At 47.8% G+C, this 24,552-nt stretch overlaps 1 protein-coding gene across 1 annotated transcript in view; it reads right to left on the reverse strand.

The window, feature by feature from the left end:
• The window catches only part of LOC147678645 (uncharacterized), a 432,022-nt gene extending 421,243 nt beyond the window's left edge, over positions 1 to 10,779 (reverse strand). The window contains exon 1 of the mRNA XM_086946616.1: positions 10,541 to 10,779. Within this exon, the coding sequence (XP_086802742.1) occupies positions 10,541 to 10,770 (230 nt within the window). The 5' untranslated portion in view covers positions 10,771 to 10,779. The remainder of the gene's footprint in view (positions 1 to 10,540) is intronic.
• Positions 10,780 to 24,552: the final 13,773 nt, after the last annotated feature.

Genomic DNA, 24,552 nt, shown 5'->3' on the forward strand with positions numbered 1-24,552 from the left:
CCGTGAGGGGAGCAATGGCTTCTAAGGCTTTCCCGTTGGGAGCCAGGCTGGAGGATATTATAAAGGCCGCAGACTGGTTATCGGATTCTATGTTTAAAAGATTATATTTTAAACCAGTCACAGATATGACGTTGTTGGTGGTGGATAAGCTTTTACCAAGCATAATCCTTGCCTCCGGTCCTGACATCGAATAAAAATTTCCTAGTAATCATGACGGAAAGTATCAATTCTATTAAGGACGCGGAGGCGAGAATTATTCCATCCCAAGGCTCAGAGAGACCTGTACCGAACCTGGAACATGGAGTCAAAGGCACGTCAACTGGGTCCTCGTCGTTTGGGATAAGTGTATGTGTTTTAAGACTGTTAACTCTTTTAGGGGGTGATCCCATGAGGAAACTTTCATGTTTAGACCTTTGCTGTCTTTAGTGCAATGTACTGGCAACACAATCTAATAATGTGTGCACAGTTTTTCTCGGAGAATAGATTCATTGGTTTTGTCTTTGGCTTCTTCTAGGGTCTAAGGGTTCCAAGACAGATTGACAAGGTTCGGAGATATTGTGGTCGCAGTCAAGAAAGAGGAAGGGACTTAGCAAGAGCACGCCCTCGGGAGCCCTGAGGACTGCCGATTTGTGGATTGTAGGTACTCCATGAACTATGGGAATGATAGTGTTTTTTGTTATTTAAAGTTGAAGCTGCTGGAGTAAGGAAATTAAAGAAAGTTGAGCATAATCCTCGCCTTCGCGTCCTTAATAGAATTGAAACTTTCCGTCATTATTATTGGGAAATTTTTCATTCTTGCACCATTAGCAGAAGCTTGTGAAGTTAAAGGCAGATCATAAGATTGAAAGAAATTGACTGTAGACCAAGATATACACAAGAGAAAATATACATTTCTTTCCCTGCCATCTTCATTAGATATCAAAACAACCCATGTCTTAGCAGTCCTACACTTCCCCCAGCAGTCCATTGCTGAATTATTTAGCCTTTTATTTATTTATTAGACGTTTTGCTATAGAGTCCGTAAAGTGATTGTGTTTAGTGTTCTTTACAATATAACAGCTAGGCCGCATAAAAAACAGAAGCACTGAATATGGAACAGTAGAAACCCAGAAGATAATGTGAGACGGTAGGGGGAGAAGGGGAAAACGACAGTAGTTAGATCCAGTTTAGGTATTAGCTGGATTGGTGAGGATGAAACCAACATTTGGCCACCCCTCGGTATGCAGTAGAAGGGCTTCTAAAGAAGATGGCACAATGTCCCTAGATACATGAGGCCCATACAAAGAGAGAAGATTGTGCAGGGGAACAGGAGAAGGAGGGAGCTAGGTAAGTACTGTAAGATGACAAATATACCTGGTGGAATCAGACCACATAACTTCTGAATAGGTGGGTCTTTAGTCCCCTTCAGTCATTCTGTGCCGTTAGTTGTATCAAGGTCAATTCCAGAAGGAGGTTGCCCCCCCATGAAGGATTGTTTCAATGCTTCTGCAGTACTTAATTTGGGGGTTCTCAGTTGTAGCAAATTTCTGCTTCTGCCAGATCTGGAGCCCCCTGAAAGGAATAGTAGGTCGGCTACATAGTAGTTAGGCCTTTTCAAGTGGTTGACTTTATTGATGTTGAAATGAAATATTAACTGTATGGTACCCTTCATGGCTCTTCAACACTCGCCAACTACAGACCTATCTCCCTACTACCATTTCTGGCCAAGGTCTAAAAAACAAATATCAACGGATGCCTCACCAACCGTCTCAAAGACCATAAACTACCCTAAACCACTCAGTCTGGTTTCAGACCCAACCACAGCATGGAAACTACCCTCATCACTCCCATGGATGACTCTGGACAGAGGGGACAGGTTTGCCCTCAACCTCCTGGATCTCTCTGCAGTGTTTGGCATGTTTTCCCACCCCATCCTCATCCAATGCCAACAAAACATTGGAATTCAGGGACACGCACTCTGATCTATATGCTCCTTCCTGACTGGAACGACCCAGCCTGGCACTTTACAACTTGGAAGCCTGTGACTTCATCAGCAGAGTTACGCGAGGTTCCTCCCTGTGCCTGCCCCTCTTCAATGCATACATGACCCCTGTAGCCAGCATTGTCTGCTGTCACATCACCAATGTCCTCTCCTAAGTCGATGGCATGCAACTCATTCTCTTCCTCATGGAACAAGACACCCAGTACTCCAATCAAGTTCAATGCCTACATGACTGAAATCGTCCTCTGGATGAAGACCAACTGTCTGAAGCACTTACAAGACCGAAATTGTGATCTTCAGGAAGAGCACTTCACCTCGAGACTCCACCCACCCATAGCCAACTGACAGAGCTATGACAACACCCACTCACACCACCCATTCTAAGAGCCATGGGATCAAGAGCTAACCTAACCTCCCAAGTCAACACCTTCACCGCCTCATGCTTCTATACCCTGAAGATGCTGAGGAAGATTTTCAAAAGGCTCCCAATCAGCACCTGGAAAATCATAACGCATGTCTTCGTCACAAGGAAGCTGGACTACGGAATCACCCTCCATGGCAATCAAAAAACTCACCAGAAGGCTGCAGACTATTCAGAACTCGGCGGATAGATTCGCTCTCAATCTACTATGCCACACTCACATCACACCACACCTGAAGGAGCTCCACAGGCTCCTCATATACAAACAAGCACAATTTAAACTCCTCACTCACACTTTTAAGGCCCTTCGTAACATACTGGCCCAGCATACCTCAACAATCGCATCTGCTTTTACGAATCTTCCAAACACCTTCGCTCATCCAGACTCTTATGTGCACATATCCCATAAATATGGAAAACCGGAACCAGTGGTTACTTCTCCTACATCACTCCTAAAGTGTGGAACAACCTGTTGCTACACTCACTTCTTCAATTCAGCAAGAAAATGAGGACCTGGATTTTCTAGTAGTCCAGCTAGCTAGACTAACACATGCTCAGTGTCAGGACACCCTCCTGACACTCCTACATGTCTGCATCACGTAAAATAATATAACATACGGTCAAATACCATTACATAACAACATGCCATAGCATAACAACATTGTGGCCTAAATATTGTTGGCCAAAAAATATTGTGTCCTAAATAGTGTTTTCAAAAATATTGCCCTATTGGAGTTTAATAAAAGAAAATCTACATTCCACTGCGTCATATTTTTGTAAACAATATTTAGTACCGGATATTTCTGTCAGTTAACTTTGTTAGCCATACTCTGATCTCAACCATTATTAACATCTTAACACCATCGCTGCTGATGGTATTCCCCTCCTGTGCTGCTCCCGAGTTATTCCCATTGTTCATGACGAGCTCAGCTTGTCATGAGTGTACGAGAGGTGTACCTCATGACGAGCTGAGCTCGTCATGAGCATCGAAGGGGTTAACCTGGTTCTATAATGAAGGTTACTTGTGTGTTTAAATGCGTTTTGTGGATCTCAAAATTGTAAAGCGAAGTGAAGTTCACAAGATCAGTGATCATTGTTTAATTGGATGTAATGACTCTGGAAAATTAATTGGGACAGTGACTTTTCTATACAAACACCAAGCAGCACAGAGGGAACATAGAACCCTGGTCGCCCTCCACTCACATAGTCATATCAACAAAATGACCAGGTCCTTCTTGGCCTATTCTTATAAGATACTGATAAGATGTGCACATTTTGAAATAAGAATAGGCCAAGAAGGACCTGGTCATTTTGTTGATATGACAGTGACTTTTCTGCCAGCAATTATATAAGACCTTGTCTTGCCCATTGTCTTGCCTGCTGGCCAAGAGTGCTGTGCTGGGGAGGAGGACTACACTCCCCTGCAACCTCGACCAGTGATGTTGTCCTCAGGCACCGAACAACATAAGTTCTTTTAGGGCATCATTCAGCGCGGGCGTGCCCGGGCATGACCCGGGCAAAGACCGGGCCAAGAGCAGGCCCGCCTGCGCCCGTCAGAGGCTGCTGGATCCTGTAAAATTTGTTAACAGGCTGGTAGATGAGAATATACAGTTAGTGATGCATAGCTGATCAGAAGACATTAACAGCGAATTAATAGTCCTCTCGTTTCAGTATATTTGCTGCAAGGTTATATCCTACCTGTTAGCACCCGTAACGTCAGACTCTCCGAGCCATCACTGGTTTGATCACGAGTGTTCACTGGCAGAGCGCCTGCTAAGAAGTGCTTTTAAAGCTGAGCCACAAGATTGCGCATTAATGTCTATTCTGCGGAACGCATATAACGCGGTCACATATAAAACAAGGGCTGAAGTTATTATACAGCAGAGGACCATGCTGACTGTTACTGCTAATACATGGGACAGTAAAATGTTTTCGAACACAGTGTCTACTATGCGCTCCCTTGATCATAGAGGAACCACAGTTGGATATCATATAAATGGGCAGGAGTGGGTATCACATTTTAAAGAAATTCATATAGACGTGAATCTGAGCCCTTAATGCTAAGGCAAGTGGCAAGACCTCCTCATTTATTCTTCTCAGTACAGGAAGTAGAGATCGCTATTAGGGAAATCGCAGGTGAGAAGGCTCCAGGACCGGATGGTATCCCTATCGATACCATCAAATGTAATATAAATATGTGGCCCCTCGTATTGACAAATGTGTATAATGAATGAATGAATGAAAGTATTTATAGAGCGCACGATGGCCAAACGGCTTCCTGGCGCTGAGAGCTCTAGTGAACAGAACAGACAGGGCCGAGGAGGTTAGCGGGGGTAGGCCTGGGTAAACAGGAATGTTTTGAGCGCTTTACGGAAGTGTGAGAAGATAGGGATAGAACGCATAGAAAGAGGAAGGGAGTTCCAAAACCGGGGCGCAAGGACAGAGAATCTAGTTCCACCAGTGCGAGTTTTACGGAAACGGGGAACAGTGAGGAATGCAGAGGAAGATGATCGGAGAGTGCGAACAGGGGCGTGGGTAGAAATCAGAGAATTGATGAACACCGGCGCAGAGCGATCAACAGCCCGATAGACAAGGCACCCTAGTTTGAACAGGGATCTCTGCAGGATAGGTAACCAGTGGAGAGATTTGAGGACAGGAGTGATGTGGTGAGTTTTGGGCAGATGAAAGATGAGACGGGCAGCCTGATTTTGGATTGCTTGAAGGCGGCGAGTTTCGTAGGCAGGAATACCCACGAACAAGCTATTTCCATAATCAAGGCGGGAAGTGATAAGGGCAGAAATGATAATTTTAAGAGAGTCAAGGGAGAAGAAACGGGAAACTTTTCGGATCAGCCGAAGGGAAAGAAAGCAGGAAGACACTACAGCACTGACCTGGCCATGCATAGACAGGTCCTGGCTGACCTTAATGCCCAACGTTTTAACGGAGGGAACAGGGGTGGGAGGGGGGCCAAGAATAGGGGGCCAAAAAGCGGAGGACCAAGGGCTGGATGAGCCGCCAGTCAGGACAAGCTCAGTCTTGTCTGGATTGAGCTTGAGGTGATTGGCGCTCATCCACCCAGAAATAAAAACCATAGTGGAGCGAAAAAAAGATAGGGAGTGAGAAGAAGAAGAAAGATCAAAGACGAGCTGGAGGTCATCTGCGTAGTTATACACAGAGACCCCCAGCTCAAGGAGAGAAGAAATAAGGGGGTGAATGTAAAGGTTGAAGAGAAGAGGAGAGAGGGAGGAACCTTGGGGGACCCCACAGGGCATCGGGAGGGGAGGAGCAGAAAAAGCGGGGAGGTGGACAGCTTGTGAGCGTCCTGTTAGGAAGGACGTGATCCAAGAGAGGGCAGGGCCTCGAATGCCCGCTGCGCTGACACGGTCAAGAAGAATGTTGTGATCAACCGTGTCAAACGCAGCGGACAGATCGAGGAGAACCAAAGCTTGGGGAGAGTTGGTGTCAGCCTTAGCTTTCAGCTCGTCGAGGACGGCGAGCATCACTGATTCGGTCGAGTGGCCCGAACGGAAACCTGCTTGGTGGGAAGCAAGAAAATGGTTCTGCTCGATATAAGAAGAGAGACAGAAGGTGACGTAGCTTTCAAGAATTTTGGCAAGATAGGGAAGGAGAGAGATAGGTCTGAAATTAGAAGGGAGGGAGGAGTCAAGACCAGGTTTTTTAAGAATGGGGGAAACAATAGCAGATTTAAATGAAGAAGGAACCAAACCAGTAGAAAGAGAAGCATTAAGAAGGGAAAGAGGGGTGGCAGGGCAAGAAGAAAAGAGAGTTTTCAGGATGCGAGCGGGGGCACAATCGGTAGGAGAGCCAGACTTGATTTTTGTGAGCAGAACTAAGAAGGAGTCCAAGGAAAGAGGCGAGAAAGAGGAAAAGGAAGAATTAGACACAGAGGGGGCAGGATGGAGTGGAGTGAAAGGAGTGATAGAAATGTTGGATTTAATTTTGACGATCTTCTCGATAAAGAAGTCGTTTAAAGAGGAACAGAGGGCTTGGGAAGGAATAAAGTTAGGGCAAGCACGATCAGAGGTGGCCAAGTTGTTAACCAAGGAGAAGATCTCTTTAGATTTGTTAGCAGATAGGGTTACCTGCTCGGAAAAGTACTTGGTCTTGGACACAAGAATGGCTTTCTTGTACTCTTTAAGGAGAGATTTGTATTTGGCCTTGAGGTCGGGGCAGTAGCTGCGGCGCCAGAGGCGCTCAGAGCGTCTAAGTTCCAGTTTGAGGACCTTAAGCTCAGAGTTGAACCATCGGTGTGCCTCGTGTGGGCGAAAGGACTTGACTAGCTTAAGGGGGGCGACTAGATCGCAGGCGGAAGATAACCAGTTGCTAACTGCAGCGGCCTGTAAGTCAAGGGGAATGCCATTGAGATCAGGTAAGGAAGAGGCAAGGGAATGAGAAAGAGAGAGCAGGTCAGCGCGATTCCAGCTGCGTGTAAAAACATTCCTGGGACGAGGGGATTTGTGAGGGGAGCCAAGGTTGATAGTAAAGAAAATAAAGGAATGGTCGGACCAGGTGCAAGGAAGGATGCTGGGGGGGAAACTATGTCCTGGGATGACCAGACTTGGTCCAAGATGTGTCCAAGATTATGGGTAGGAGTCGATACATGAGACTTGAGGTTAAGGCACAAGAGAGTGGCCGTGAAGTCCTTTGACGCTAAGTCCTCCCTGGGGTCACCAGGCCAATAATTAAAGTCGCCTAGCAGGAGAACAGAAGAGTTATTAACTACGAGCGTAGCAAGGAGTTCCTGCAGGGAGGCCACAAACAGAGGCATGCTCAGGGGGGGGGGGGCGATAGACAAGGACGACTGTGAGAGGTGCGGAAAGATTAGTGGAGCGGGCAACCAGAAAATCCACCCCAGCTATAGAAGGTTGGGAGAGAAGCTGGAATTGGAGACTGTATAATAATCTGAATTACTCCTCGACCCCCTCTTCCAAGACTTCGTCGACTAGTGTCCCAATTTTTAAAAAGGGTAATAAGACAGAACCTAGATGTTACCACCCTATCTCTCTGATTGATGTTCCGACAAACATTTTGCGGAGAGTGTTGTAAAATAGACTATTAGAATGGATTAATGAGAATAATGTATTAAATGATTGTCAGTACAGTTTTAGAAGTGGCATACGAACTGTGGAGCAATGCCTAAATTTGAGCTTAATCATTGGAAATTATACATTGGATAAACAATCAAACCTGTATCATGCCTTCATGGACCTATTGATGGAATTCGATTGTGTAAATTGGGCAATACTATGGCAGATACTTATTAACTTAAAAATTGATCCTTCAATAGTGCACCTGCTGATATTCTTACACACAGGCACTAAGGCTTGCATAAGGTTTAGCAGTGAGGGGGAAATCTCTGTTAAATTTACTATTAATCGGGGGTCTGTCATGGATGTGTATTAGCACCATTCTTGTTTATTTTGTATACAAGTGAGCTGAGCGCAGAATTTATTAAGAGCACCCATGACGCATCCCTAGTATGTGATATTCCCCGTCCTGCCTTACAATAAATGGATGATGTAGTTCTAATTGCCCGACCCCCAAAGCTTTGTGATTTTTAACTCACTCTTTTGTGAATTTTATGGCTAATCTTAATTTGTTGACAAATTTTACTAAGTCATTTTTAATGTCATGTGGTCCGAAGCGTACAAAATCACTCTCCATCACTGTAGGCCCGAGCACTTTATCTAGCATTTGCACTTTCTCCTATTTAGGAATTAATTTTTGCACTTCGGGTTTATGGTATCAGCACAGTGCAGAGTAAAGGTTTCAAGGTCAATTGGGTCATTGCTCAGTCTGCCATCACAAAAGGGAGGTAGGCTCCTGAAACCCTCACTGCAAATATACTTATCACAGTGCATTCCTATTGCAACCTATGGTGTGGGCGTATGGGGATTGGGTGCTCTTAAAAATCTCCAGAGGAGAGAGAATCACTTAAGAAGGTTAGTATCAGACCCAGCATCTCCCGCCCACTTTATTTGCCACAGCAAATTGGGCATAGGCTACCTGAGTGACAGCATTCAGAGTCACCTTGCCACCGTGTGGCTATCCATTTGGAGCTCAGAGGGTGCTACACTAACAGAGAGTGTAGGTAATGATTGTCAGGCCTGCAAAAGGGGCCTTTCCATCCCCTGGTTGGCCTATGTCAAAAAATCTTTGGAAAGTGTGGGCCAAATAGATACGTTTTTGGTAGGAGAGCCATAGACTGCCGCTTGTGGGAAGCAAGTGAAGCATTTATTATTGGAGAAACCTGTAACACATAGATTACCGGCTGAGAGTAAGAAAAGGAGTGTTCTAGATCATCTGCATTTTAATTTAGGGGAGCCTAGTTCGGAATATTTATGGAACACAAACAGGAGCTGGACACTGTCCTTATTGTTTAGCTTTTAGGGCTGGTACAATAAAATATTGTTTATGCTTACCAAGTGGGTATCAACAGGAGCTCGATCTAAGGACATACCCATGCAATAAATATTCTAAAACAAATATGCTGCATTTCATTTTTTCTGTGCTTTTTATATGTTATACCACTTATAAGAGCCAGAAAGATACGATTCTGTATGCAGGCGCATTGCTTCCTACGCACTGTCTGAAGATAAATCGTGCTGCTGCGTAACAAAGTTTCTTCATGCTGTATCCTCTAGGAAAACAATGTCAGATTATTGACTTCTTTTTCCCATTTTAATATTTTTAAAGATTTAATGGCATTGAAATGTGATGCTCTTTTTATGTACACCCACTGCATTGTATTGGGTGCTTTAATGGCTATTTTATAACTGAATAAAGATGTACTGAATCGAATTGAATATAACACCTTGTTAGAAGAGGGATACACGCTAGTCTTGGGTAAGCTCCAAAACGGTAAAAAAATGTGGGCCAGGTGTATTCTTTTGACATGATTAATCTTTGGTTTAAAGAAAGAAAATCATTTAATTTTGACCAGTGGATGTGGACCTTTTTGGGGGCCGTTTGACAGCAGTGCATACACCTGGTTGCAGCTTGTTTCTGGTACTGAGCACTTGCACTGGTGTAGAGAACTGCAGGACCTGGAGCAAGTTCTAACTGGTCTGAGCTCCTGGTCCTAATAACAGAGTGGGCAGTTTGTCTGTGCATGCTGGAAGCTCTGTAGCAATTGAAAAGGAATTGTAGCGGAAACGGTGGCTATAATGAAACTCATTCATTGGAGTACGCGCACTAAATTATTCCCATGTGCAGAAGTTAGAGAACATTGACTTTTTTCAGGTTGCAATACCCATGTGCCCCTGCATCTGGATTTCTTAGTCTACTGGTCAAACTGATGCCGTACTACATATCACACATTCTGGAGACAGTGGTTGAGACATATTAAAGCCTCTTGCTTGATGCAGCCTCCATTGCTCATGGTCTGTGAAGCTGGAGCCATGTCTGCTCTTTGAAAGGCAAAGAGATTGGGAATTTGTCCAATGGAACAGAACAGATTCTCACGCCATAGAATCACGCATGTGCTTACACAGACACCCAGAGGTGTGCGCACACGTTCACACATACGCACACACACACACATTCTCTTATACACAAATATACACACACAATCTTGTGAGAAGCAGAATATGGGTTAACCATTGCTGGCAAAGCTAGGCAAAGGAAAGTGTTTCGGCCCAGAAGAATGTCACTGGTCATATGGCAAGTGGAAATATTTAGCCACATGTCCTTCTGACCAGGACTGGCAGGTTCCTATGTCAATTGCAGGAGGTCTTCTGGGCTGAAGGTTCTAGGTGAGCGAGCACACTAGGCTGTAGATCCACAAACGCCCTCCCAAAATAGATAACTGTCAAAATGTATTATAAGAACAGACTTTGGCGTAGTTGGTCTGTTGTTCCATGTGGGGGGCTCCAAACCTCACTGCTGCCCCAAAACTTTCAGACCTCAGGATGCTTGGTAGCTAAATACCCAAGAGGCTTTGCACTTCCTGCAGGCCCTGAGACCACTTGAGATTGTGTTAAGAACCGGTTTTCAGTCATGTCCAGAAGAACCAGCAGCTAAATGCCATATTACTTAATAGCCCATTCTGAGCATACACACTGAGCTCTAGGTAACATGCTTCTTGCTTCTAAAAACAACTCTTTACATTACATTACGTTTCAGGCATATTAAGTGGTAGATGAACAGCCTGGTTCGAGTTCAGTTTCAGAATTCCCCGAGGGGCCCTCGGGCTGAGTCGCCGGCTTCCCTTGGGTGTTGTCTGGGGTGACGTCCCGCTTGATGACCCACTTGACGTCCCGGGGGTTGTCCCAGGTGCCACCTCAGGTTTGGTCCTCGCTGCTGTCTGCTGTACTGTTCCCCCTGTCTTCCCCGGTTTCTTCTCCATGGTTCACTCTCTGCCACCTAAAAGACAAAAAGGTACACATCTGCCAGTGGGGTAATGTCTTTCTATGTGAGCAGAAGTAGCACTGATCGAGCCAGGCTCATGTTCTAGGGAGGATAACCAATGCAAGAGAACTGCAGCTGCAACACCGGCTCTATCCCCCGTACAATGGAAATGTGGTTGTGTATTCCATTTTGGCCACTGCTTCTGCTGATGAACTCTAGTAATAAATCTAATGTCTAATGCATTGCACTAAGGAATTGCAGAAGCCAGTTGTGAGTGGTGTAGTACAGGTGTGAGGGTAATGGTAAGAGAATTTAGAAGTCCACTGCCGTAGTAGAATGTGGAAGTGCGTGGATGCAAATTTAAACCCAGCTTCTCGTGAATGAGGGACACAGAGGCATCCACATGCCCGGTTACTTAAGATTTTCATTAAAACACTATGAACGTTTTTATAAAAAAAAATGTTATTAGGGTTTTATGGCATAACATACGTCAATAAGTAAGGAGCAATACAGATTCTGTAAACAGTCCCCACCATTCGCTATATTGACTCCAAATTACAGACTGTTACAAATTGTTTACAAAGTGGTTGTATCAGGAGAAACATTCTACCAGAGAACCAGCACCAGTGGATAAATACATAGTAGGATAGTAGGATTTGCAAGCATGTTACGAAACGAAAAAGTGAAAACAGGATTGGATGTAGGAAAAAAGATGGTGGAGGGTAAACTCAAACAGTAAAGACAAACCAAGCTTCTGAAGTGCAGTGAAGAACCAGGGTATTGTACTGGTGACTTTGGGGTGGGGAGTGGGGATAGAAATCAGGGCCCAGAGCAGCACACCAGGCTATCGCTAACCTACCAGCCCAAGCCGAGCCCAGGCACTCGGCAAAGCGCAGCTCCCTAAATAAGGGTTCTGCAGGGCATCATTCATCATAGGGGTCTCCGTTGGTGGGCGGGCGGTTTCAAAGGATCATTTTCCACGCCTGTGCGTGCTCAGAACTACACAGACCGCTTCGCGCTTCAAATTGCAACAGGGCCCCTTCACACCAGGACTATTTAGTCAGTTCTCATCTCCGCTTCTGCAGGGTAGGGCCTGTGGGAGATTTCCAAGGCATGGACTGTTGCCTTTGGGCCAGGATATAGGTCAGGTCTGCGAATCTTGTAGTTACTAGTTCAGTTTTAGATGGAGGAGAATATGAGTTCCAGGACCGTATCCCAGAAGGGCGTGAGAGACAACAGTCCCAATCCATATGGTAAAAATGCAGCCCTTCCAGCAGGCACCACAGACAGGTGGCATGTGCTCCAGAAAATAGGAGGTTGATACAGATAAATCTTAGGCAGGTAGAAGAATTGAAACAATTTGAACCAGGCATTTCGGGTAGTATGAGGGCTGTATGTCAGGACATTGGCCCAATCTGTATCCTTAAGCACCAGATCCATGTCTGTGGACCATTGCTTGCCAAGTCCAATCTGCTCATCCTTACCCTGAGCCAGGAGCAACTTATAAATAAGGGTTATCTCTCACGTGCACCCAGTGGTCGTGCAAATGAGTTTCAGACAGCTATGTGCAACATGTTCTTGGTTGCCATCCCTCCAAGCGCGCCGTATGGCAAGTGATACCTCGCCGTAAAATAAAAACTGCTGTGAGGGGATCACAAAGTCTTCTGTGAGATCGCTTAAACTCTGCAGTTGTCCATTCACATACAAAGCTCCAAGAGTGGTCATGCCCCTGCTTGTCCAATCATGTAGGCCAGAACAGTCGCTGTCATGGGAGAGATGTAACAGCACTGCAAGAGCAAATGCCTTTGCATAAGAGAGTTTTGCTCTTGTGTGCTGGTGAGCGCAAGCCTATGCATAGTGGAGCAAGCCAAGTGGAAGCACATCCGGGCGCTCCTGCTGTTGCAGTCAAGGTTTAAGATATAAGGCTACCAAATAAACACAGGTAGGAGTGAATTCAGTGGAAGTGGTCATCCCACTCCAGATGTCAGATCTCCAATAAGCTGTACATTTAAACTAATCGGCTAGATAATAAAGCTCCATATTGGGAAATGCCATACCATCTATATCATTGAGGAGGCAACGTTTGGCAGACCTGATTTTGCAACGGTTTGTCCCCCACATAAAGTAAGTCAGCAGTCCAGCCACCTCACAAAAGAGGGATTTAGGCATGCGAATTTGGATGGGCGGGGAAAAGATATGAGACAATGCAGGAAGACCATCTTAAACAGTACCATCCTTCCCATTACGCACAGTGGAATGATACACCAGAAGTGTATTGATTGTATTAGGGAAGCTATTGCAGCTCTAATGTTCCCCTTCAGTAGTTCATTAGACCACTATGAACTCGACTACCAGCTACGATCCAAACAAATTGCAGCATTTTGGGATTACACAGCTATCTGTTTTTCAGTATTCACTAGTATGTGGATTCATTCAGTCGAGCTCTTTAGTGCTAATATGCTATGAAGCTATTGATATTCAAATGCTCTTGTTCTCTTCCATCCAGCAGCCCCTGTGCTATATTCCTTGGTTGCTCATGGGAACCAATGCTTACCAGATCCGCTGGAGGACACCTTTAGAACTGGAGTGCACGGGTAGGCCTAACAAGTCATGCAGGCGCAGGAGCTGCTGTTATGGTCCGGTATCATATGGGCAGGCATTTGCTAGGGGCAGGGTGCCTCTCCAAAATGTGTTTTATTGAATCTGCTCAATGGTATTTAACACTAAAGCGAGCACAAAAAGTATTCATAATTTTTCTGTATATGCCACCTCTTCAGTAATTAGCACTGTACAGTAAAGTACAACACAGTAGTACACACTGAGCTAAAATACAACATACATTGTTACAATTGTTAAAGGATAATGCAACAGTTGCACAATAGTACAGGCATTAAAAAGAAATAGGGTGGTGCTGGTCTCTTGGCTATCAAACGTGGGGGTTTCTTTTTGTTAAGCACAGCATACTTTATTATTCTAGCTTCAACTTATTTTTATGCTGATAAACTACATGTACATATTTATTTTCAATAGCATAAAAAACAAAATCAGCATGCTATATGAATTCCTCCCATTAATACATTCTTTACGTTTCTTACTCCTCAAATGACTGGTCTGTGATTCCAATTCTATGACATTCCAATTTTATACCATACAATAGTGGTGATTAAACTAGGGTCCGTTAGACCTACTCAAGGGTTGCACAACTGTTAAAAAGATTAAATAATATTAACAGATTGTTAAAGTACATTTACATAAAAATGTAAAATCTGACATTGAACATTTTAGTAAGTTCTGTAAATGTAAACAAATTTGAAATTAGAGGCAAAAAATGAAGGGGTTGATTACGATCCCATTTGGAAGGGGTCAGAACTGGATTCCGGCTTGCCGAATCCGACACGGAGCCCTTGTTTCCAACCGAATCGTACCCAGTTCTGGACGACTGATTACAATGCCGGGCAACCATTAGGGATGACCGAATCGGTTCCGAAAGGCCTTCGTACAGGTCGAGCCTTTCGGAGCCGATTAGTACAGCTCTATGGACACGATTTCCGAGCAAGCGATTACGATAACAGATTCAGACATTTGTTCCGATTTGGTTGGCCCGGAACAAAACAACCGTCTTTGGGGGTCCATAGCAGACCCCCTTCACCTGAGGCTTTCGAATGGGGCCTATGGGGGTACTCATGGGTCCCCCTATCAGACCATGCACAGTGTGGCAGGAACCATGGGGGGCCTGCCACACGGTGCACGATTTTCCCCAGCCACCCCTTTATTCAATGGGAGCCTGTGTTCTCGTTCGGAACACAGGCTCCCATTATAGCCAATGGGAGTCCAACTGAATCGTTTCCGGAAGCATCCAAATCGCTCAGTTGGACTGCCCCGATCCTAGTGGTCCGAAAAGCATTCCAGAACTGATTCGGTCGGAATGATTTCCGGATGGCATGACTTCCGGGCAAAATCGTAATCGGCCCCTAAGTTGGTAGGATTCGCGAGACCAGTACAAGTATAGCAAACAGAATCTAGAATGGATGATGGTTGCCCTGACTTGAAGCACTGGTCTGCACGGACAAAAAGAAAGCATACGTTAGGAACAAAAAGGACAAAGGGATATGCTAGAGTCTAACAATAGACAGGATGAAAAGAAGAATGTTCGAGAGGAAGGCAGACAAAGGGTCAATAGACCATTCTATACAATATTTACAACATTTTTACCATTGGCAAGAGTATAACAACTTAGTTGAGGGACGTCTGGCTGCCAAAGTACCTTTGCACAATTCAGGAGGAAGGTCAAATGCTATCAACTGTCACCGCTCAATCTCCACGCAATGGGGCGGACAGTTTACAGGTTCGGGCGGTGAGCCCCCCCCTGCTGCTGCGACAGAAGATCATCTCGAAGGGGCAGCCTGATTGGAGGATCGATGCTCATCTACAGAAGCTCAGGTTACCATACTCTCCATGCCCAGTCCAGAGCCAAAAGAATGACTTGTGCGCGGTTGCTCCAGATTTTCTGAAGTACTCTTGACTGAAGTGGTATGGCCAGAAAAGAGGCCAGAGCTCCACTAGAGACGAAAAGCGTCACTGAGCGAGAGCCGGCTTAGAAACTCCAACGTACAAAACTGCTGACATTGCACGTTCCTAGTGGAGGTGAACAGATATAACCAAGGCTCTCCTCACTGAAAGAGTCCTTGTATCACCTCCGTATGGAGACGCCACTTGTGGTGTGATAGGCACCAAAGCTGAGTTCATCCTCCCTGGAGTTCAAGAGGCCGGCCAGGTGTTGAACCACAAGGGATATGCAGTGCTGTACCAGCTACATCCAATGGCGCAGGTCTTTTTGGCAGAGGGTCCACAACCCCACCCTGTTTGTTGCAGTACCCCATGGCAGTAGTGTGGTCCTTGAACAACTGAACAAGCCTTCCCTTGAGGGATGGTAAGAAGGCCTTTTGTGCCAATTGGATCGCACAGAGGTCCAACAAGTTGATATGAGTCCTCTGATCTCCACCTCCCCCAGATGGCTGCCCCATCCCAGAAGTGAAGCATCTGTCACTACTGTGAGATCCAGTTGGGGAAGGGAGAGGGAGCTGCCTCTGACCAAATCGCGGATAGTCAACCACCATTGCAGATCTTTCGCAGTTCCCTCCGAAATCTGGACCAGATCGGTGAGATTTCCCGGATACTGCACCCATTGTAGCTTCATGTCTCACTGTAGAGCCTGCATGTGCCATCTGGCATGATTCACCAGCAGAATGCAGGAGGCCATAAGGCCCAGCAACCTCAGAGTCATTCTCACTGAATCCCAGGATAGAGGCTGAAACATCAAAATTATAGCCTGAATATCCTGGACTCGCCGCTCAGGAGGATAGGCCCACAGCTGCAACATGTCCTGAACAGCCATGATAAAAGGGAGCATCTGAAAGGAAGTCAGGTTTGACTTTGGCACATTGATAGTGAACCACAGAGAATGCAGGAGGTTTGTCATAGTCTGGAGGTGGAAGACAACTGCCTAGGGCGTGCCCGCCTTCAACAGCCAGTCGTCGAGACAGGGAAAGACTGGAACCCCTCATCTGCGTAGATGAGCTGCAACCACTGCCATCACCTTTGTGAACACCCGAAAGGCACTGGTGAGGCTAAAGGGGAGCACTGTAAACTGAAAGTGCTCGTGGCCTACCATAAACCGAAAGTAGCGCCAATGGGCAGGCAGGACGAGGATATGGAAATAGACATCCTGCAACTTCAACGCTACCATCCAGTCTCCCGGGTCCTGGACAGACAGGACCTAAGCCAGAGTGAGCATCTTTGTTGGACCTAGATTACCCAAGTCTACATAAGGTAGCTTGGCACAGTAGTGGCTACAGCTAACTCAAGGCGTTGGTAAAGTACTTACAAGTCTCACTCACAGTAACTCAGTGATGAACCACTAAAATAAAGACACAACACCACTGTTTGGAAAAATACCGATACCTTTTATAAAAATAATATGCTTTTCTTGTAATGCTTTCAGACAGGTTTGTTACACATTTATGTTACACCCTTTTCATGTAATTCAGTTCACACTGCAATATTTTTCCTAGTCAGATTTTAAGAATCAAGGGTACATTTAAGGTCAGTGGTTATTCAGGTCACAATACACGTCACTAGTAAATTTACAGAAAGGAAAATGCAGCCTGACAGTGCAATACGTTTTTAAAGACTCATTAGCAGGTACATTACCCCACAGCTCTTAAGTGACTGCTCAACTCCACAGACCTCTACTGGATGTAGATCTTCACAGCATAACCCTCCAGTTATGTGACTAAAAGGAAGACACAGTAGTATTAACACGGCTGCCCTCTAGTTAAGTTACAGACTACACCTTTCTAGTGGAGGATCCACTCCCTCAGTTACCAATAGACTATTAGGGTCTTGTTTCAGGAACCCTGTTGTCCCCTTCACACCTTTCTCCTCTCTCCTCTGTGGTAAATATTAATGGTTTTGCTGTGGCTGTTTGAGTCACTAACCCACTTTCTGAAGTCAGGCTTCCCTGGACTGTTCAGTCACTTGCGTGGGTCGTAGCCCCACTGTCCTGCTTCCTTCACCCGGTGCTGCCGCCTCCCGACCCCACACTACCCGGCTTACTTGAAGGGTTGTGGGCGTGTCGCGGGTGTTTCCTCTACACGCGCTGGAGCCTGGCAGCAGTCGGCTGTTGGGGGAGGGCAGGGAAGGCTTCCCCGGCCCCAAGGCTCCCTTCCGCCGCGTCCGCTGTGGCGCTTCTGCCTCCTCTGAGGGGGTCGATCTCCTGGGGCTCCGACGCGGCGCTCCTCCGCTGACGCGATGACTTTCCCTCAGATGGCACTTCTCCGCCGGGCATGCGCGGAAGCGCTCGCTCTTCTCCCGCCTCCGCACTCGCTCAACGGAAGGACGCTGCTCTTCTGGGCCTGCCCGACCCTAGGCCCATCCTGCCTCCACAGAAGCGTTCGCGCTTAAGACATGCGCGGAAGCTCTTCCTTCCCGATTGACGCGGCCGGTGCCCCCGGGGTCCCACAGCCGATCGTAGCAGCGCCGCTGCTCCTCCTCAGACACTTCCCACTCCGGCCTCTCAGGAAGGATGTGCACACACGGCGCCCTCGCTCTTCAGGTCGCTATGGTGCCACAGGCACCCGCCTTCACCACAGCTGCTCCACAACACCGGTAAGCACAGCGCTGAGTATGGGAAGTCAGGGATCCCCTCTGTAACGAGTGTTCTGAGAGGGCTCACCAGAGTTCAGATTTAGAAGGGTCTTCCTTCTCCAGTAACTTAATTTCCTTGTCAGCAATTGATGTTTTGAGAGGGATTGGTCAAAGGTTAAAGGGGGAACAACCCTCTGAAGAAACTGTCAGCCTCAGAGACAAACTAGCTGCTCTCAGTGTGTCCACCTCCTCTCACCACTGCCTCACTCCTCCACTCTTGGGTCAGCACAAAATGGCTGCTGGTCACTGGCCTTATATAGGGTGGCCTGAGACCTGCAGAAGTCTCTAGTTAATTCCAGAAAGTTCCCTAATGTTATCCTATGGACCTGTCCTCCAGTAGTGTCCGTTATGGCAGTTGGTGGACACCATTTTAGGTTTCTGGAGATCCCTAGATTTTCAAGGGGGCTGACTAGGCCTCACAGGTTTATGAGGGAAAAATGGCGTCATCGCCAAGGAACACCTAGCCCCCTGACAGCATTAAAAATTCCTGATGGACATGTGTAAAAATAAAAATAGAAACTCTGGGAGGCTAAGGGGGACAAAAATAAATCATAATGGTTAGAGTCTCCCCAGAAGCAGACAGGTCTAACACGCGTCCCCCCCAGCTGAAAGTGGGGAGAACTACCCAACCCCTTGGGAGTCCTCATCACTAAGGCGGAAATACCTGGACAGACCGTCTGCGTTGGCATGGTCCGTCCCAGGTCGGTGTTCCACCCTAAAGTCCATTCCCTGTAGGGAGATGGACCACCTCAGCAACTTGGGATTCTCCCCCTTCATTTGCATCAGCCAACGAAGGGGGCGATGGTCAGTCTGAACTAGGAAGTGCGAGCCAAACAGGTATGGCCGCAGCTTCTTCAGAGCCCAAACCACCGCAAAGGCTTCTCTCTCAATTGTACTCCACCTCCTTTCCCTGGGGAGTAGCCTCCTGGACAGGAAGACCACTGGTTGATCCAAGCCCTCATCATTTAGCTGCGATAACACTGCCCCAATGCCATGTTCTGACGCATCTGTTTGGACAATGAATTCTCTAGCAAAATCAGGGGCCTTGAGAATGGGAGCGGAACACAATGCTTGTTTCAAGGTCATGAAGGCTCGCTGGCAAGCCTCCGTCCAGACTACCCGTCGGGGTTGCTTCTTGGAAGTAAGTTCAGTGAGGGGTGCCACGATAGTGCCATACCCCTTCACGAAGCGACGGTAGTATCCAGTGAGGCCCAGGAAGGCTCGGACCTCTGTTTGAGTCTTGGGGGGCTCCCAGGCGATGATAGCCTCAATCTTTGCCTGGAGGGGCTGCACTGTCCCTCTGCCCACCAAGTGACCTAGGTACACCACCGACCCCTGTCCGATCTGACACTTGCTGGCCTTGACTGTCAAGCCAGCCTGTTGCAGGGCATGAAGAACAGCTTGCAGATGCTGCAAATGGTCCTCCCAGCTGCTACTGAAGACAGCAATGTCGTCCAGGTATGCAGCAGAAAAAGCTTCCATTCCAGAAAGGACCCTGTTCACCAGCCGCTGAAAAGTGGCAGGGGCATTCTTGAGCCCAAAGGGCATGACACGAAATTGGTAGTGTCCCTGAGGTGTAGAGAAGGCTGACCTTTCCTTCGCCTCCTCGGTAAGGGAAATCTGCCAGTACCCTGAAGTTAGGTCAAAGGTACTTAAGTATTGAGCAGCTCCCAGCCGGTCAATTAGCTCATCCGCCCGTGGGATGGGATGTGCATCAGTTTTGGTTACTGAGTTCAAGCCTCGGTAGTCCACACAGAATCTCAATTCAGGTGTGGTGCCTGGTGGGGCAGCTTTTGGTACCAAAACCACCGGGCTAGACCAAGGGCTTCCAGAAGGTTCAATCACTCCCAGCTCCAGCATCTTGGCGACTTCACTCTTGATGCTGGCCTTCACCTTGTCCGACAGCCAGTAGATTTTAGACTTCACAGGTGGGCTGTCTCCTGTGTCCACGTCATGGGTACACAGGTGGGTCCTACCCGGGACAAGGGAGAACAGAGAAGAAAATTGCTCCAGGATCTGGCGGCAATCACTCTGCTGTTCAGGAGTTAGGGATGGCGAGAGAATCACTCCCTCCACCGACCCATCCTTTTCTTGGGACGAGAGGAGATCAGGGAGAGGTTCACTTTCTTCTTCCTCTGCTCCATCGGTTACCATCATCAAGACAACCTCGGGCCTCTCATGATGTGGCTTGAGGCGATTGGCATGCAGCACCCGGTGGGGCTGCCTCGGGGTCTTAAGATCCACCAAATAGGTAGACTTCCCCTTTTTCTCCAAAACCTCAAAGGGGCCTGTCCAACGGTCCTGGAGGGCGTTTAGCTCTCCAGGTTCCATCACCCACACTTTCTGTCCAGGCTCCAGTTCCACTGGGTGAGCGTTGTGGTCATACCACTCCTTCATAACTGCTTGGCTGGCCTCCAAGTTGTCTGAAGCTTGCTTCCACAACTTAGCCATTTGGCTCCGGAAGGCCAGCATGTAGCTCACCACGTCCTGGGGAAGCTTCCTGGGAGTCCGTTCCCATCCGTCTTTCACCAGGCTGAGAGGTCCCCGTACAGGGTGCCCGTACAAAAGTTCGAAGGGGCTGAAGCCCACTCCCTTTTGTGGCACTTCCCTGTGAGAAAACAAGAGACAGGGTAGGAGGATGTCCCATTTCCTCCGCAGGCTCTCAGGTAGACTCCGTATCATACCTTTCAAGGTTTTGTTAAACCTTTCCACAAGACCATTGGTTTGTGGGTGATAAGGAGTGGTAAACCGATAGGTAACTCCGCACTCCTTCCACATAGCCCGCATGTATGCTGAAAGGAAGTTAGTCCCCCTGTCGGACACAACCTCCTTGGGGAAACCCACTCGGGTGAAGATCCCCATCAGGGCCCTTGCCACCACAGGTGCAGTGATGGTCCTCAGAGGTATTGCCTCTGGGTACCGTGTGGCATGATCCACCAAAACCAGTATGAACCGGTGACCAGCTGAAGTTGGTGGATCCAATGGCCCCACAATGTCGATGCCCACCCTCTCAAAGGGGGTGCTAACGACAGGAAGTGGTTCCAGGGGAGCTTTTAGCTTCACCCCTGTTTTCCCACTAGCTTGGCAAGACACACACGTCCGACAATATGTATCAGACGCCACTTTCATTCGAGGCCAGTAGAAGTGGGGGACAAGCCGGGCAAAGGTCTTGTCCTGTCCTAGATGTCCTGCCAATGGTATCTCATGAGCCAGTTCCAGTAGAAAGGCTCTAAAGCATTGAGGGACCACCAAGGCTCTGGCTGAACCATGGCCAGGTGCCTTGGGCTCACTGTAGAGGAGTCCATCCTCCCAGTAAATCCGGTAGCTCCCTTCAATGTTTCCTGCTGCCTGGGCGTTGGCCTGTTGCCGCAGCCCCTCGAGAGTAGGACACTCTTTCTGAGCTTCACAGAATTCTTCCCGGGAAGGACCTTCCTCCACATGCCATTCAGTAGGGATGGGTAGGTTTTCCAGGGAAGCAACATTCTCCCCTGTGGACTCCAGATCCACCTCCGCAGGTGGTCCATCTGTCTCACGAGGTGGAGATGTCGAGGCAGGGTCCTCCGGCCTCCTGTCCTTCTCCTCTCTGGCAGCCGGCTGGGCCATTGTTCCAGGCTCCAGCGTAAGTGAACTCCCCCTTCGGGCAGTCGCTGACCTTGTGCTGACACAAGTCCAGTCAGGGGGTCCCAGCATCTCAGAGTGAGTCTGGTACTCCACCCTCCTCCAAGCATTGTGCTCCATATCATTCCCTAACAGGCAGTCAACAGGCACGGCAGGGCTTACGGCAACTCGAAGTGGACCTGCAACCCCTCCCCATTCAAAGGGAACCTCAGCCACAGGGTAGTGGCCCAATCTGCCGTCAGCCATTACGGCGGAATGGAGTACATCTGGGATGACCTGCTCTGGAGACACCAGCTGACTCCTCACCATAGTCATGCTGGCTCCTGTGTCTCTCAGAGCCTCCCCTCTACGGCCATTGATGGTGACCCACTGCTCATACTTAGTAGTATTAGAGGGCAGTTGGGTCTTTGGAACCATCTCCTTATCTCCCAGGGACACTAAAGTGACACCCGCCCGCTCCCCTCCATTAACCAAAGGCATCTCCTCCCCGAGCACTACACTAGTGATGCCCGGGGCTTTTCCTCCAGTGGGAGGGGGTGGTCTTTTTGGGTATCTCACATCTCCTTTATAGTGTCCCACACCACCACACTCAAAACAATGAACAACCCTTGGCTGCTGGCTTTGGCCAGGGGTAGGGTTGCGAGGGGGGTTACTCTTAGGGATGAATCCTCTGCCCCTTCCTTGCGAAGTATTTTGTGGCCCTTTTGAGAACTCCCTCTTAGTTTCCCCTCCCTCCTTCTTCTGGGGGGCGCCCTGTCCCTGCTTCTGGGAATTCCCTCCAGTCCCCTTAGTCGACACCCGGGTACTAACCCAGATGTCCGCCTCCTCAGCAAGCTTCCTGGGGCTGGTCAGCTTGCTGTCCACCAGATGCTGTCTTAGTTCGGGAAGACACTTCTCGAGTAGGTGTTCCTTGAGTATGAGGTCATATAGTCCCTCATAGTCTCCTACTTCGCTGCCTCTTACCCAACCCTCCAGGGCCTTCCTGGAGTAGTCCAAAAAATCTACCCAGTTTTGCGTGCCCAGCTTGTAGCTGCCCCGGAACTTTTGTCTATATTTCTCAGGGGTCAACCCAAACTTCCTGAGCAGCGCTGACTTCATAGCCGGGTAGTAGGTCTGTTCACTCTGATCCAGGCCCAACAAAGTATCCCTGCCAGTGGGGGGCATGTATTTATATAACCCACCTCCCCAGTGGACTTCCAGAATCCCATGGGCCCTCAGCGAGACCTCGTAGGCGGCTAGCCATTTAGCAATGTCGTCACTGGGTACATAGCATGCCATAATATCTTTTGGTAGGTACGGTCTGGGTTCCCTGGTGTTGGTCTGGATATCGCTGCCACCATTCTCTGGTTTGGGGGTTCGTAGATTTAGGGCTTGCAAATCCATCTCTTTGATGGTCCGCTCATGCTCCAACCTCTTTTCCTCCCTCACCATGTCCATCCTGGCTAGTTCTATTCTCATCCTCCTCTCCTCCCTCCTATCTTCTAACTCGGCGTCGGTCAGGCCCCTCTCTGAAACACTACTGCCCACTCTGGAAGGTGTTCTAGGACCTGTTACAAGGTTCTCCCCTCCCGCCTGGTACAGTGCTGCGGTCTCCAGGACAGTGTCCTTGTCACTCCCCTCAGGATCTACCTCCTCCCCGGAATGAGCCTCTACCCATGCCCGGATACTGGTCAGCAGCTCAACTTTCCTGGCGCCTTTCTTGAAAAACACCCCCTGCTGCTGACACCATTCCTTCAATTGGGTCACAGTATAATTTTCCAGCTCTTCCACATTTATCTCCATTTCTATTTGGAGTATAAACTGCTACACAGGAGAAATCCACAAAGTGACCTGGGGTCAACCTCCACCCACCGCCAGAAGTCAATTTAGAAAAATCAAAATTTAAATTAGGAGGGCCGCAGGGAGAAAACTCCAGGTGAGGTCTCGTGGTTGGCACTGCGTTACTAATAAGTGAGTGTAAGTACAAATCCGAGATCCCACCGCTGAAACACCAATTATGTTGGACCTAGATTACCCAAGTCTACATAAGGTAGCTTGGCACAGTAGTGGCTACAGCTAACTCAAGGCGTTGGTAAAGTACTTACAAGTCTCACTCACAGTAACTCAGTGATGAACCACTAAAATAAAGACACAACACCACTGTTTGGAAAAATACCGATACCTTTTATAAAAATAATATGCTTTTCTTGTAATGCTTTCAGACAGGTTTGTTACACATTTATGTTACACCCTTTTCATGTAATTCAGTTCACACTGCAATATTTTTCCTAGTCAGATTTTAAGAATCAAGGGTACATTTAAGGTCAGTGGTTATTCAGGTCACAATACACGTCACTAGTAAATTTACAGAAAGGAAAATGCAGCCTGACAGTGCAATACGTTTTTAAAGACTCATTAGCAGGTACATTACCCCACAGCTCTTAAGTGACTGCTCAACTCCACAGACCTCTACTGGATGTAGATCTTCACAGCATAACCCTCCAGTTATGTGACTAAAAGGAAGACACAGTAGTATTAACACGGCTCCCCTCTAGTTAAGTTACAGACTACACCTTTCTAGTGGAGGATCCACTCCCTCAGTTACCAATAGACTATTAGGGTCTTGTTTCAGGAACCCTGTTGTCCCCTTCACACCTTTCTCCTCTCTCCTCTGTGGTAAATATTAATGGTTTTGCTGTGGCTGTTTGAGTCACTAACCCACTTTCTGAAGTCAGGCTTCCCTGGACTGTTCAGTCACTTGCGTGGGTCGTAGCCCCACTGTCCTGCTTCCTTCACCCGGTGCTGCCGCCTCCCGACCCCACACTACCCGGCTTACTTGAAGGGTTGTGGGCGTGTCGCGGGTGTTTCCTCTACACGCGCTGGAGCCTGGCAGCAGTCGGCTGTTGGGGGAGGGCAGGGAAGGCTTCCCCGGCCCCAAGGCTCCCTTCCGCCGCGTCCGCTGTGGCGCTTCTGCCTC

Source organism: Lissotriton vulgaris, chromosome 12 (assembly GCF_964263255.1).
Source record: "Lissotriton vulgaris chromosome 12, aLisVul1.2, whole genome shotgun sequence".
Taxonomy (NCBI): Eukaryota; Metazoa; Chordata; class Amphibia; order Caudata; family Salamandridae; genus Lissotriton; species Lissotriton vulgaris.